We start from the raw sequence: 15390 nt of genomic DNA, 5'->3' as shown, positions 1-15390 counted from the left end.
CCACCTATATATATATATATAAGAGCAAATAGTTAATAAAACATGTTAAAAACACTTTGAAAAATAGTTAAAAACATATTTAATCTGAAAAAGAAACACTTAATAAGTGAATAGTCCTTAATCCACGGAGTTTCGAAGAAATACTTTCCATCTCATCAGAGGGTAGGAATTAGCAAAATGCGGGATCAGATTTTGCATACAAAAGTATTTGATGAAACTCCAAGTAAGTCAAAGATCTTACTTGATAACAAAAAGTGAAGCAGAGGGAATATGGTGAAGAAAAAGGTGATTTCACGTGAATGGATAGTTTTGTATGCAAAATCTGATCCCGCATTTTGCTAATTCCTACCCTCTGATGAGAAGGAAAGTATTTCTTCGAAACTCCACGGATTAAGGACTATCCACATTAAGTGTTTCCTTTTCAGATTAAATATGTTTTTAACTCTTTTTCAAAGTGTTTTTAACATGTTTTATTAACTATTTGCTCTTATTATAAGCTCTATCTCCTATTTGGTTTTATCGAGCTTTTACATCTGGTTCAGATTACTTTATAAATATTAATTCTTTAATATTTATAATATACTTTAGTTTTACCATCTTGGATCATTTTGGTAAATTTAATTCTAATTTTTTATTTTATATATATATCCTTCTAAAGGTCTATGGATTTTGTTAACTTGTCACCATACGCACTGGATGGCATCATAAAGGATGAATGTTGATTCTCAAAAGTTTCCATTCATCTTTTATAAGATCTTTTTTAAGTAAACATGATTGAACATTTCTTGACAGATTCATAATTACATTGGAACATTCATTCCAGAATCAAGCACACAAGTTATGTTCTTTCAGATAAATTTAATTGCTGTTCAACACAGGATTAATTCATAAAGGTATATATATGATAAATATTTAACAGTATGTATAAATATATATGATAAATATCTAACAATATGTATAAATATATATGATAAATATCTAACAATATGTATCAGTATATATGATAAATATTTAACAATATGTATAAATATATATGATAAATATTTAACAATATGTATACATATATATGATAAATATTTAACAATATGTATAAATATATATGATAAATATGTAACAATATGTATGAATATATATGATAAATATGTAACAATATGTATAAAGAGAAATGATAAATATTTACCAATATGTATAAATATATATGATAAATATTTAACAATATGTATAAATATATATGATAAATATTTAACAATATGTATAAATATATATGATAAATATTTAACAATATGTATACATATATATGATAAATATTTAACAATATGTATAAATATATACGATAAATATTTAACAATATGTATAAATATATATGATAAATATTTAACAATATGTATAAAGATATATGATAAATATTTACCAATATGTATAAATATATATGATAAATATGTAACAATATGTATAAATATATATGATAAATATTTACCAATATGTATAAATATATATGATAAATATTTACCAATATGTATAAATATATATGATAAATATCTAACAATATGTATAAATATGTATGATAAATATTTAACAATATGTATAAAGATATATGATAAATATTTACCAATATGTATAAATATATGATAAATATGTAACAATATGTATAAATATATATGATAAATATTTAACAATATGTATAAATATATATGATAAATATTTAACAATATGTATAAATATATATGATAAATATGTAACAATATGTATAAATATATATGATAAATATGTAACAATATGTATAAATATATATGATAAATATTTAACAATATGTATAAATATATATGATAAATATTTACCAATATGTATAAATATATATAAATATTTAACAATATGTATATATATATATGATAAATATTTAACAATATGTATATATATATATGATAAATATCTAACAATATGTATAAATATATATGATAAATATTTAACAATATGTATAAAGAATATTGACTAAGCGAATCACATCTAGTTTGATTTTTTTTTAATCCCTGATTTTTCAATTTAAGAAAATATCAAGAATATTGCATGAAATCTTACTCTGATTATAAAATAAATCATAGCGACTAAATGGTATTTGAAAGATGACATTTTGAAAGATGAAAATTTTTTCACAAAACTGCGACCTGATAATGGTTAAGTGAATAGCAACAAAGACTAAAGTGTGCCAAGTTCAAATCCAGTCAATTCCATAGCAACACTTTCACTTATAGATGTTGGTAACCTTCATGTTATCACTCCTGCAAGAATGCCAACCACAGATTTAAATTCATATAAATTTATGTTTCTAAACTTTTTAGATAAAGATTAACTCTTTGAATTATTTGGATTCTTCAGACTATTGTCCTCAAGAATCATGACATAATTGATAATGGCACGGAGATGTTCTGATGAAAATTAAATCATATAGCATTGCTGGACAAATAATTAATATAATCAAATCCTTCTTAGACAGAAGAAAAACCTTGGTTGCACGTTAAAACAACATAATATAAATGTACGTGTGCAACAGGGGTCAATCTTTGGACGTTTATTATCCCTGATATTCATAAATCACTTCCCTGATAGAATTGAGATGCACATAGTTGCTGATGACACCATGCTCTACGGCAGACATGAAGAGAAAACGAATGAACACATATCTAAGGCAATGGCTGAAACCTTAGAGGAACACTTCCAATCTGTAGTGGAACGTGCATGTAAATGAATGGTAACGTTCAATTCTGCTAAAACTAAACTTATTTCCATCTTAGCCACTGACTGCCATGACTAATAATACATGGTCTCTTCAAAATTTTCAGCTTAACATTTACAGGAAACATGAATTGGAACAATTACATTAAGGGCATTGTCATGATTGCTGCGAAAAAGGTGGGCTCTCTCTGTACCATACTAGAAAATTACTCACACCTGAGAGTATTCTATATCTTTACAAAGCCACCATTCATCCATACATGGAGTATTGTTGCCATATCTGGCTGATGCATTCACCACTAGTCTCTCGCTTTTAGACAGGATCCAAAGTCTCCAATAAATCCTGCACTATTAGCCAAACTCCAACCTCTGTCCTATCACCGAAATGTTGCATCTCTGTGCCTGTTTTATAAGAATTTTACTGGAATGTGATCTGACAAACTCGACTAACTCAACAAGCAGCAAAATCTCCCCCTTCACTGTACAGATCTCTAGATGCCAGAAAGCCTTCTACTCTAGTAGTTTCTTCCCTCAAACTGCTAGACTTTGGAATTCCTTTACAGGTTCCTGCTTCCCTGACTGTCTTGACACGCAGAAGTTCATGGGTAATGTGAGCAGACATCTTGTTGCTTAACTCCTTACATAGTGCTCTTGTAGATTTGGCTCCAAATAGTAGCCCCTTATGTCCATGTGGCACTGTGCCTTGTTTGGGATGAAATAGCAGAAAAAAAAAAAAAGAAGGGTACTAAGTTCTAAGCAACAATTTTCTGAAGGTTGAAGGTTCAATCCTCAGTGTGAGCAATATTAAAAATACAATTGCGAATTACTTAAGACTTCTACTTCGTCATCGCTGATGGAACAAGAACATGCTGCCCTCATGAATTAAATAAAGCGTTCTGTTTGAAATTTCACACAGATTCTAGAATTGTGCAGAAAGATTCCTGAGTTCAACAAAATACAATTAATGAATATTGATTGAAATATGAAAATAATAGTAATCTGAATAATCCAACATGAATTTGCTTTATACAATTTTTTAATTGAACAAATTTGTCTGTGATAATCATGATAATGCATGGCCAACCATTGTTGTTTCTATGAAAGAATATTAAAGCTTATATTTTAACAATGAACTTTGACCTTTTGAATAGGAGCAAAGTGTAGTATCCATTCTGTCTTTGGTTTATGAAGAAATTCTTTTTAGATTGAACAGCTTTAATTTTTTGTTCCAGTTCTACCGCCATATTTTATGGAACTCGATTTTCCCCCATGTTATAAACCGACCTTATGTCTGACACTGTCCTCATGGGGAGGCAAGTATTTATATTTCAGGACATTAGTTTTATTTGTAAACATTTTCATCGCAGCAATACAATCTTTTTACTTACCTTGTTTTTACAATAGCAAAATGATAAAAAGAAACCAATATGTTTTCACATTTTCTTTTTAAATTTTTGCAGGTGTCAGAATCTCAAATTTTTTGCCCAAAACACAATCCAAAAAAAAGGACACGATTGACTGTTTTGTGAAGAAAAAACACTCACTCTCACCAGATTCCGAACACAACAACATTGATTTGTTAACAGAACCCAATAGAACCATTCCAAGTCACACTAATTCTCCCCCTCCTAATGTTAAATCACCAGCAGAAAGCCCCGCTGGTCATTATTGCCCAATCTGTAATCGTAAATGTCCGACTGACCTTCGAATTTTCAATGCGCACATCGACAAATGTTTGCTGGGTGGAAAGCACTCTCGCTCATCTCAGAAACGGTCAAGTCAAACTTTTAACACAGAATTTTTTACCGAAAACGCTTCTCAGAATATAACACCTTTAAAGGTAAGCAAACAACGCCGAGGAAAGATCTCGAAAACTAAAATGGCTCAAATAACTTTTGGTATGGCTAGTTCACACGAAAGCATTGCTTCTCAACGCATCAATCCAGATCAGAGAGGAAATTTTGCTGAAACAGATGTCGTGGTTATCAGTTCTAATGAATATGTGACTCCACAGGAAGAAGTGGATGTTCCTTCTCCTGTGTTTGATCGTGTTCCAAAAAGGAAGTTCTCATTTCCTGAAACCCAGGAAACAAGTGAAGATTTTTCTATCAGCACTAAAGAGACATCTTCAAGAACAGTTATTGACTTGACTGAAAAAAGAACGTCATTTCCTTGCAACATTCCACTTTCTTGTTTTAACAAAGATTTACAAATTATGAATATTAGCCAGCCTAAAACTGTGATGAAATCTACTTTCCCTGTGACTGGTGTTAAAAATCCTTCAATTTCACCTGAAAGTTTGTCTTGTGTTGATCCAGAGCAAAAAAACAGCAATTTCGATAACAATGGAACATTTCCAATCAAAGAGTCTTCGGACAAAGATTTCAAATCCGAAACAAACTCTTTGAAAAATGATCCCAAGAATCATACAGGAAATAAAGAAATAGTGAAAAACAATTCCAAAGAAGAATTGCCAATTCTTCAGTCTGTTCACAAGTCAGAAGCAACAGATAAACTCAGTCCACAGGCCAAAGTTATGCCTTGTTCAGCATTAAGTTTAAAAGACCAAAATAAAAAAAAATGGCTTGAAATGTTGCAAAAATGTTCCAAAAATGAGACAATTTCTCCAGAGACGCAATTAACTGAAAGTAAAAAGATAAAAACAAAAATGGATTCAATTTCCCCATCGACAAAAAAATTATCTGCCAATCATTGTGTAATGAAAAGTAAGGAAACGTCTTCGAAAAGTGTAAGGAATTTGTTGCAATATTTCAATCCCCCCGCCAGCAAAACATGTGCGCAGAATTCAAATCTTGCTTCAAATTTGATTGAAAGCCAAATCAAACCTGAAATAATCTCGCCCAAAAGTCCATCAAAATCGCACGATCCAAAGATTCTTACGATTTCGCTTTGTCAGCCAAAGGAAGATCCCATTTATCGTGCAAATGGACAAGTTTTGAATGAGAATGATTGTGAGAGTTTAAGGACGTCATCAAATAAAATGTGTCATTTTGATTCTGATACGAATGTGTCATGCAAGAATGATTTAAAACTGCAGTTCCAACCAGAAAGACTTGCATCTGTTATGTCAGATCAAATACAACCAGATTTTAATATTGATGACAATTCACACCAAAAAAATGTTGCAAACAGATTTGAAATTGTTGATAAACAGACTTCCTCTTCGTCATCACATTTTAACAATTCGAACATTATGACATCTAAAGTAACCGCTTTATCCTCATCATTCAATCCACTGACTACAAACGCTTATAAAGAAACCCAACAGACACACTCCAACACAAGTTTTACAAATCACAAGCTTACAACTGATTCAATGCAATCTCTTGCTTCAACTTATTATGAAAATGCTGATGAAAGTGAACCGTCATCTGAAGAAAACTTTTCTCAGCCGTTTCACGAGGAACCAACTTGTGAAGAAAACAATCAAGAATCGACTTCCTTGTCAGAAAACGAACCTGAAATTTCTCTGCAAAATTCCCGTCAGTCAGTAGTTGAGAGTCTCGAAGATGCAGATGCCTTTGGAGAAACGGTTACTTGTCCTGTTTGTTCGAAAAAACTTTCTGCTTCTGATATGACCACATTCAATGAACATGTTGATCTCTGCCTTAACCAAGATGTCATTCATAATATTCTCATTGAGCAGGGGAAAGAAATAAAAATGGCAGAAACCATGAAGAGGTGAGTCACTTACATTTTCAGTCAAATTTGTGTGCAGTTGAGTATCCACCTTGCTTGATCAAGCTGTTTTTAGTTGTCTTGTGATAGCATTTGAAAGGTTGCATTTGGTTTGATGGCATCTGAAAGGTTGTATTTGGTTTGATAGCATTTGAAAAGTTTAGTTTGAGCTAATTGAGATTGTATGACGTCACTTTGTGATTATAGCTTGCATGATCAAAATGTCTGAATTTAATGCAATCTCATTCAAATCTTTTGTGTAACGTGTTTTTTTTTTTGTTTTTTTGTTTTTTACACAGTGATCACCACTTATCAAGGCCCGGAAGCCACTCAGGGATAAGGGTTATTGCAAGTACATTACGTTAGTGTGGAGATTTGCTGAAGTGTTTACTTAAGGGGGCGGTTCATTAGGAATTTGTTAACATTGGACTTGAAGACATCCAAGGTGTAGTCCGGTGGGAAGCAGGCAGACGGAACAGAGTTCCACAGGCGTGCAATTCTTAGAAAGAAGCTTTGTTCATGGAATCCGCGTTTTGATTTAGGCACAGATATAGAGTGTTAAGAAGTTAAATATTAAAATGATGGTAATGTGGTTTGTTAGATGATGGGAGAGAGGCCAGATCATGTAAACAATCAACAAATGGTGAGAGAAATGGAATGATTTAAATAATTAAGTGAGAAAAGGTTAATTATGACATCACAATGTATTTTGAAATCCTTTGGCGTGTAGATGTTGGATGTGTAGAAAAATGGGTTTTTGTTCATTGATTTGCTTACGGTTTTACTTTTTTACATCTGAAACAAGGGATATTGTTATTCGAACATAAGGGACTACTATTTCGGATTGTGGAGAGTTAAGCAGCAAGATGTCTGGTTATATTACATTTAAACGTAGACAGGTCTGAAAGCAGTAAATAGGGAGGGGATTCTAAAATCTAGCAGTCCGAGGGAAGAAGCTCTGAGAGTAGAAGTCTTCCAGGTATCCCAGAGCCTCAACAGTGAAGGGGTGGAATTTTGCTGCGTGTTTGATTAGTCGGGGATATGTATGTTGGGGGGGGGTACAAGTGCTGTGCTTTCATCAGAAAAATTCCATTAAAATACTTGTAAAAAAAAGGCACAGATGCGACATTGCAATGATGGGACAGAGGTTGGAGCTTAGTCGACAGTGCAGGAACTTAGATTTGAGACTCTTTTTTGGACCTTGTCTAAGAGTGAGAGACTAATGGCAAATGCACCAGCCCAGATGTGGCAACACTACTCCATGCATGGCCAAATTGTGGCTTTCTATTGATACGGTGATTTTACGGCAAGTAATTTTCTAGCACAGTAGAGGGAGCCCACCTTCTTTGCAGCAGCCTTTGCAATGCCCTCAATGTATTTGTTTCAATTCATGTTTTTTTTTTTAATGTTGTTTAAAAATGCTGGTAATGTTGGACTTAACTGACCATTTTTTTTATTTTTCCGATGTTGATACGTACGTTTACGATCTTTTTTTATTTTTCCGACATTGATACAATGTACATTTACGATCTAGCAATGTGAGCCCGAAAGGTCATAAGTCACATATGCTTTTTTAATTTAAAAAAAATTATTTTTGATTTTGAGTAGCAAAGTTTGTAAATAATGATCCACAAATCTAATCAATATACATTTGTTGGCTGAAAAAAATGCTTTTAAATTCAGAATATTTCCTAATTTTCATAAAGTCTAAGCAATTTATTCAGTGAAAAGATCCAAACTGTTATCAAGTTTCAATTTAATTTCAAACTGGGTTTTAACTGTTTTCTAAACAGTCAAAAAAAGGATTCCATGAGAAAAAAATCACATATCAATATTAGTAAATGTTAATAAAGTTTAATATTTATGTAAGAAAACAAAGTCTGTGTATTTGAGCACAATAAAACTGACCATATTTTGCTGAAAACCACAATGCCATTTTATGATAAAATTTATTTGTTATAAATTAATTCCAATATAAAACTGTAAAAAATTAGATTTTATTACAAAAACTGTTATATGTGAAGGGGTGGGGCGGAAACTTCAATCTACCTTAAGTCAACATTTTTTTTACAAACACTAATCCTCACTGAATTATTCCTCTTTTTAAAATTTTTTTCTTTTTTTGATTTCGTTTCACAGGAGAGCTGATTTGTTGAGTCCCTTGCTGAAAACAAAGAAAAAGAAAAAATATAAAAATGACACAAAAAATAACAAAGATTCAAAACTTTTGACCCTTCATTCATTTTTCGGCTGAACTTTTTTCCTGATCAAAAAAAATTGACAAAAACCTGAACATTTCCTTTTTTCCTGGCCATGTTCTTTCTGTGTTTTCCCCATTTTTCTTCCATTTTGAATGTTGATCAAGAAATTCGACTTTTTAATGCAACCAATGGAAATAAAAGATCCAAGAAAATCTCAAATTGAATTCTACAATCTCCTCCATTTTGATCTAAGAAGGATTTTCATTGCAAAACAGACATGGAAGTTCACAAGATTCAATTTGTTCTTTTTACTGAATTTACTTTTACAGATTTGTTCTAAACATCTTTTTCATCAACAAATATGTTATTAAAAGTTAAATATTAAATTTTGTTATAAACTTGAATTTGTTTTTGCCATTTACACATTAATGTTTCTTTATTTTTCTTTTGTTTATTGTTTTAGAATGGGAAAAAGATTTAATATATTAAGCTCGTTTGCCAAGCGGTTCAGATGACCTCTGCTACAGGTGGTCCCTCTTTCTGAATTCTGTTGAAAGTCTTGTGTTTTCTTTTTATTTAATCCCAGCCATGTGTACTAAATTAACCATTTATTTAATCTATGCATGTAGTGTTAATCACAAAAAAGCAACACGAGACTGGAATTACTGATGACTTGACTGAACATTTGAAGAACTGGGGAGTCAGTTTACTTTCACAATTTATTGATCACTTAATATGAATGATTTTTTTTTTTTTTTAAATTTTGGAGAGAATGATTGATTATTCGTATTATTTGAATTCTTTAGACTGCTGTTCTTATTTTTAGTGTTATTTTCACAACATTTTGGTTGATGTAATCTCTGACCTTCAGGTATATCCTGTCGAACTCAAGGACCTTTCTGTTGAACTTAAGAATTTGCACTGAATTTTGAACAGAACTTCTTATTTAATCCACGGGAGTAGCATGTTCTCATTGCATCAGTCATTGCTGTGTAGAAGTAATTCGCAATTATATTTTAAGTGTCACCCACACTGAAGATTGAACCTTCAACCTCCAGAAGTGTAACTTTTACAACTGAATTTTATCAAGTACTCTAATCACTATGCCATAGGTCCTTGCGGCAAATTCTAGCATGAATTTTAGGAGCCTTAAATCTATTTTGTTTTCTAGATGTACAATATTATGATTTTTTATTACTACACACATTTTTTTAAATTCAGTTGTAACAGTGAAGATAAGAATAATAATCCAAAGAATTTAAATATGTACGATGCGCCTTCAATAAGTTTCCAGACATTTTTCATATCAGCACTTTTATTGATAGTACACACATGAAACTTTAATCCCTTTCAAAGTAATCTCCTCTGGCTGTAATGCACTTGTACCATTCCAACAACTTGTGAAAAGCCCCATGGAATGTGTGCGTGACCCTCGTCACAACTTCTATTATCTCAATTGTCTCATAACGGCAGCCTCTAAGGTTTTCCTTGAGATTTAAGGAATAACCAAAAGTCACAGGGAGTAAAGTTTGGACTGTAGGGTTAGCGTGAGGAACTGTCTTGCTCCCCATCTTGGTCAAATAGTCTGTGACAACGATGGAATTGTAGGTTAGTGCATTGGCGCAAATCTTCTACATCTTCAGTTCCTCATGAATAATTGTGTGTACAGTTCCCACACTGACATCAAACTGCACTTCTTGTCTCTATAGACATATGACGGTCCCTATACATAAAATTCTTTATTTGGCCAATCAACTCTGCTGTTCAGACTTCCTTACTCCTCCCATATCTCATCATCCGTCACAGACTCCCTTGAATCTTTTATGCTACTCAAAAACTGATGCTCGATTCATACAAGATGGTCCAAAAGCAGTCTGAAGCATTCCATGTTTCTGTGGCTTTTTTTTAACAGAATTTTATCGCATATTCTTTGTCTAAAGTGTCCTCAAATCCAGATTGTTTTTTTGAAATTCACCAGCTGTGACAATCAGGCTTTAGTAAGATGTATTCCAATTCCTGCTGTAGCTGTTCATTTGAACCTGAAATCATAAAAATTGGTCAGTCATCTAATAAGATGTATAGCAATAACATGGTAAATTTTCAAATGTCTGTACAAAAAAGTCAAGAAACTTATTGAAGACACCTCGTATATGAATGATAGATATTGTTTATGCTAATTATAACTGATTTTTACAGTTTAAATGTATTTGGAATTAAAATCATCAGTATTGTATTCAGTTTATTGTGTTTTACATGCTGCCATGTATTGGATGGTTTTTAAAAATTGATTTTCGAACCAACCAATCTATCTCTGTCCAGGTTTTTATTTATCCATCTTTCTCTCGAATCAATCCTGATCACTTCCATCTTTTTCTTGGCCAGCTGAGTCTGGCAAAGTGTTTCAAGACTATGCTTCATCTTTTCTGCCCTCTGTCAACAATAGAAATCCTTCTATTCTGAGACAAATTTTTTTGTCTCAACCCAGAGTCAGTCTTTTTGGAGAGTTCAGTTTTCCTCAAATTAAAAACCAAGCTTGTGTCTTACAATGTGTTCGGGTAGAGGCAAGTAAATAGGAATCTTGCTGCCTCAACTGTTCTACATCTAAAATCTCTCATCCAGTCTTTCAAGACACACATGTCGTCTTTTCCAGACTTAATTTTTCACTCACGTCACACATCCATCATTTCTATCCATTCAACACATCTCGACCCTTACTGGCCATTGAAATGAGTCTGTTAAAGACGACAACAATGAGGCTCTTCCAACATCGAAAGAAGATCTCTGAACTCCCCTGGAAAGAGTGGGCCCAACTGGACCCAAGCAAAGATTGTCAAAAACATAATACAATCTGCATAAGTGGGGCTATGTACAGGACGCTCGCACTGTCCCTTGAGGCAGAGTGATGCGAACCGAGGAATGGATCTTGCAATAAATGATGATATTCAATAAGATTCTTCTCTTGATCAACAGTGGTAGCACGTTGCTATTCATAGCAGAAATAATGTTTGCTGATATTAGAAATCATACAACTCAAATTGAAAACCTGGATTTTGTTCTGATAACAAATTCATCAAAAATAAATTGTCAGCATTTGCTGACAATTTATTTTAACATCTAAGTTTGAAATAAAACGTTCATTGCTAGCGTCCAGATGAATAGACACGTCTTAAGATTATGTATTATTGCTTTCGGATTGGCGGATACTGATTTGGAGGAAATTGTGAAGAAATAGTATTTTCTTTTTGTGTTGTTCTAACTGGAGATTGAGCATTCTACCAGATGCAAGATATCACTATCTCATACATTCCAACCAAGAGATCTTTATAAGATTCTAATTGTCCTTTTAAGAGAAATTGTTTGTATCTCTATTGCACTTAGGTCATCAGGTATATTTTCCAGTTAAATTTTTTTTTCATGGGCCTGGTTGCTCACATAATTACTGGAATAATGAAGATCTGCCTAAAATCCAATTTTCTGTTCATGTTGTAAATAAGATCTTGGTAGTTTGTTAGTTGTGTTTAAGTGGTGACAAAAATGGTCATTGCAAAATAAAATGGGAAAAAAAGCAAAACAAAAACAAAACGTTGCATGAAAAGAAAACAAAATCGAAATTCACTTAAAAACACAAACTTTAATAACGTGTTTCAGCTGAAGCTGGAATTATGAGGCAAATTCAAAAATTAAAAATTCCAACCAACATAAAAAAATTATAAATTACAAAAAAAGAAAAACCCCAACAAGATTCTTAAATCGTACAGGAGTAGAAAAAGGTTTTTTGTGAAAGATTTTTTTTTTTTTTTTTTTTTTTTTGGTTAAGTTTTAAATACAGACACGATGTTTACTTTGGACGATAAAAAAGATTTACTGAGCTTTCTTTTTCTTTCTTTTTTTTTCCTTTATTTTTTTTTTCAAATGAAAAGTGTTGCTTTCAGCAGAAAGTCTTTCCAATTCGTTGTTACCAAAAAGAGGAGAAGGACAACAAGCAAAATATTTAGGTTTTTTCTTTTGTTTTCATTTTCCATCTTAAGTTTTGTTGTCATATTTTTGCTCACAAGAAATTTTGGTTTTATTAACAGATGTTTAAAAAAAAAAAAATCTCATTAATGTCAAGTGTTATAGAAGGAAACTTAACAGAATTTATTGTGTGCCATCCACAATCAAAACCGTGTCTATTATGCTATTTTTCTCCCTCATCAGATTTTTGAAACAGGTTCTTCACCATCATCACGTGTGATCCCCACTCCCAAGAATGATATGTATTCTGTTCAGTTACTGGAGGAAAAAAAAAAAAAGGTAACACCTCCAAATTATTTTCTTGTTAACAAAAAAAAAAAAAAAAAAAAAAAAAAACCAGAAAAAACAACATTGTAACTAAAAAGTTCAGATTCAAAAATACATAGGCAAAAAAGAAAAGTGCTTTAGTACCTCAGAATATAAAAATTTATAAGTTAAAAATCGGACGGATACATTTGTTTTTTTTACCATAAAGAAGTCCATCTCAAAAACACAAGTTATGGTTTTCCTTTTTGGTAAAAAAACACTGAGAAAAAAAAACAAAAAAAAAAACTGACAACAATTGTGAAGTAAAGCAATGAAAAAATAATTTGTGAAAAAAGATGGAAAGGAATTGACGTTTATATTTTTTTAATGAGATGAAAGGAAGATAAAAAATATTTTTCTTCCAATGCAAATGAAGTTGATTAGAATTTCGTAGAGATTGAGAGAGAGGAAGGGAGGAGGAGAGTCTCCTTTCAAGTTAACAGAAAAGCAAAGGTTTTTTTTATAAATATTCTCTTATTTGTAATTTACTTCCAATGCAGAAAAACATTTTCTCCGAGTCATTCAGTTTTCTTTTACAGTTTCAACCTTCAAATCCTGTGACTCTAAAAAAAAAATATATTTTCATAAAATGAGGTTGTATCATTTTTCGAACAAAAACTTAAACGTTTAAAAAAAACAATTTGTCCACCGATTCTCAAGAATATTAACTCAGATGATCATTTTTTTTCTGTAAAAAACAAAACTAAAAAAATCTCCCATTTTTTTTTCTTTGTTCTCTTTTTCAGGGGTGGGGCGTTTACTAAAAAGAAACGATTTCGGTGGATTTTTCTAGTTTTTATGCATTATTGTTTTCAGAGTTATTCGGCTCAAAATTCTAAAACTTAAAAACTATCATTTTTATTACATTATAAACAAATTAAAAAAAAGATTCCATATGAAAAGTTTAGCAGAAAAAGATTTTATCAACTTTTATTAATACTAGCTGATGTACCTCACCTACAGTAGATGAAAGGTGATAATTGGTAAACTTATTCCCCCTCCTCTCAGTGAAAATGTTGATCTTACATCAGAAAATCGTAAAGCTTCCACCATTTTTACTTCTCATCTCGGCCACACTAACTCAAATCAATCCTTATGTAAATTGACATCGTTGATTTTGATTGCTGTGTATCGTTTGTTATATTCTTGCTATTTTCTAGGTTGCTTCAAAACCAGTTGCAAATGCCAGGAATCCAACAACAACAACTTTTTTTTAAATGGAAACTTGCAATGATGCTTGGCAAAATTTGGATTAGATTTTCCTTTAAAAAAAAAAAAGTTTTCATCCTGGATCCTTCAATTATCTGTGATAATTTCAAACATAAACACCAACAAAAAAGATGCAAAGGATAAAGTAAAAAAAAAAAAAAAAATTAAAAAAACAAAATCATACGACAAATAGTTTTAAAATTTTGTTCCATTATTTTGTTTTTCTTAATTAAAACACTGGAATAAAGCAATTACAGAAGTAGGTCACATGAAATTATGTCTCGATTATTTCTTAAATAAAAAGTACAAAAACAATTGTTCATTCCCCCACCACAAAATGTTTTGTAGAAAAAAAAGATTGCATAATATTTTATATTTTATCACAGACTTTTTTTTTAAAACAACAGTAAAAATGTAATTTGAAGACCATAATTAAATTTCTAATCATAAAAATGGTTATGAAGACCAAAACTGCAGGATTTTTGCTTTTAATGTAAAACAAAAAAAACTTTATTGTGAAAAATTTCATCAAATTTGATCTTAGGTATGGCTGAGCTGCAAAGACAAAAATGGCAAATCTGACAACTTTTTTTATGGCCTCATCTGCAAATCGCTTATCACTATTTGACTGTAATTCAATAACTGGATCTTCAAAATCTGCATGTGACATTTGATTTTAAGTGTTTAAAAAATATAAAAAATCATTTTGAAAAAAAGTAAAATAAAAACATTTATTTAATTTGATGATTAGAAAATGAAGTTTGAAAAAAAAATGTACAGGATTTAAATAAAATGAAATATTTTTATGAATATAAATTTCAAATATAATTAATCTTTTTATTACCACATTCCACCCGGAACAATCTCATTTTCCTCTCATTGGAAAGATTTTTTCTTTGAGTTTGTTTATAACTAAACAATTCTGTTACTACAAAAAATCATATTGATTTCTAACACTTGAGAAAATTCAGTTTCTCAACAAAAACGGTATTCACTAAGGTTTGACATAAATTAATATTTTTGCGAGAGAATAGATTTAGAAACACAGTAAAACATTTGTCCATCAAGATATCTACATAGAAATAGTTGTGCACACAATGCCAGTTTTATTTGCAATCGAGTGTCCTCATTGTCATGAACATTGTATAAACTTTGGCCGAATGAAAGTTTTTGCCCGCTGTTCACCTGCTACACATATGCAGTCGAAGCTCAAATTTGACTTCATGAATGT

At 31.2% G+C, this 15390-nt stretch overlaps 1 protein-coding gene across 2 annotated transcripts in view; it reads left to right on the top strand.

The window, feature by feature from the left end:
* Positions 1 to 12993, top strand: part of LOC145276703 (uncharacterized) — a 212177-nt gene extending 199184 nt beyond the window's left edge. For both annotated transcript variants that reach the window (XM_080127897.1, XM_080127898.1), the window contains 2 exons: positions 4191 to 6432; positions 8569 to 12993. In XM_080127897.1, coding sequence (XP_079984023.1) covers positions 4191 to 6432; positions 8569 to 8683 — 2357 coding nt within the window. In that variant the 3' untranslated portion in view covers positions 8684 to 12993. The remainder of the gene's footprint in view (positions 1 to 4190; positions 6433 to 8568) is intronic.
* The last annotated feature ends 2397 nt before the right edge of the window (positions 12994 to 15390 follow it).

The sequence above is a fragment of the Euprymna scolopes genome, chromosome 5 (genome assembly GCF_053919585.1).
Source record: "Euprymna scolopes isolate OS-2025 chromosome 5, ASM5391958v1, whole genome shotgun sequence".
Classification (NCBI taxonomy): domain Eukaryota; kingdom Metazoa; phylum Mollusca; class Cephalopoda; order Sepiida; family Sepiolidae; genus Euprymna; species Euprymna scolopes.
The sequence above is the reverse complement of the archived record's forward strand: the minus strand, read 5'-3'. Positions and strand labels throughout refer to the sequence as shown.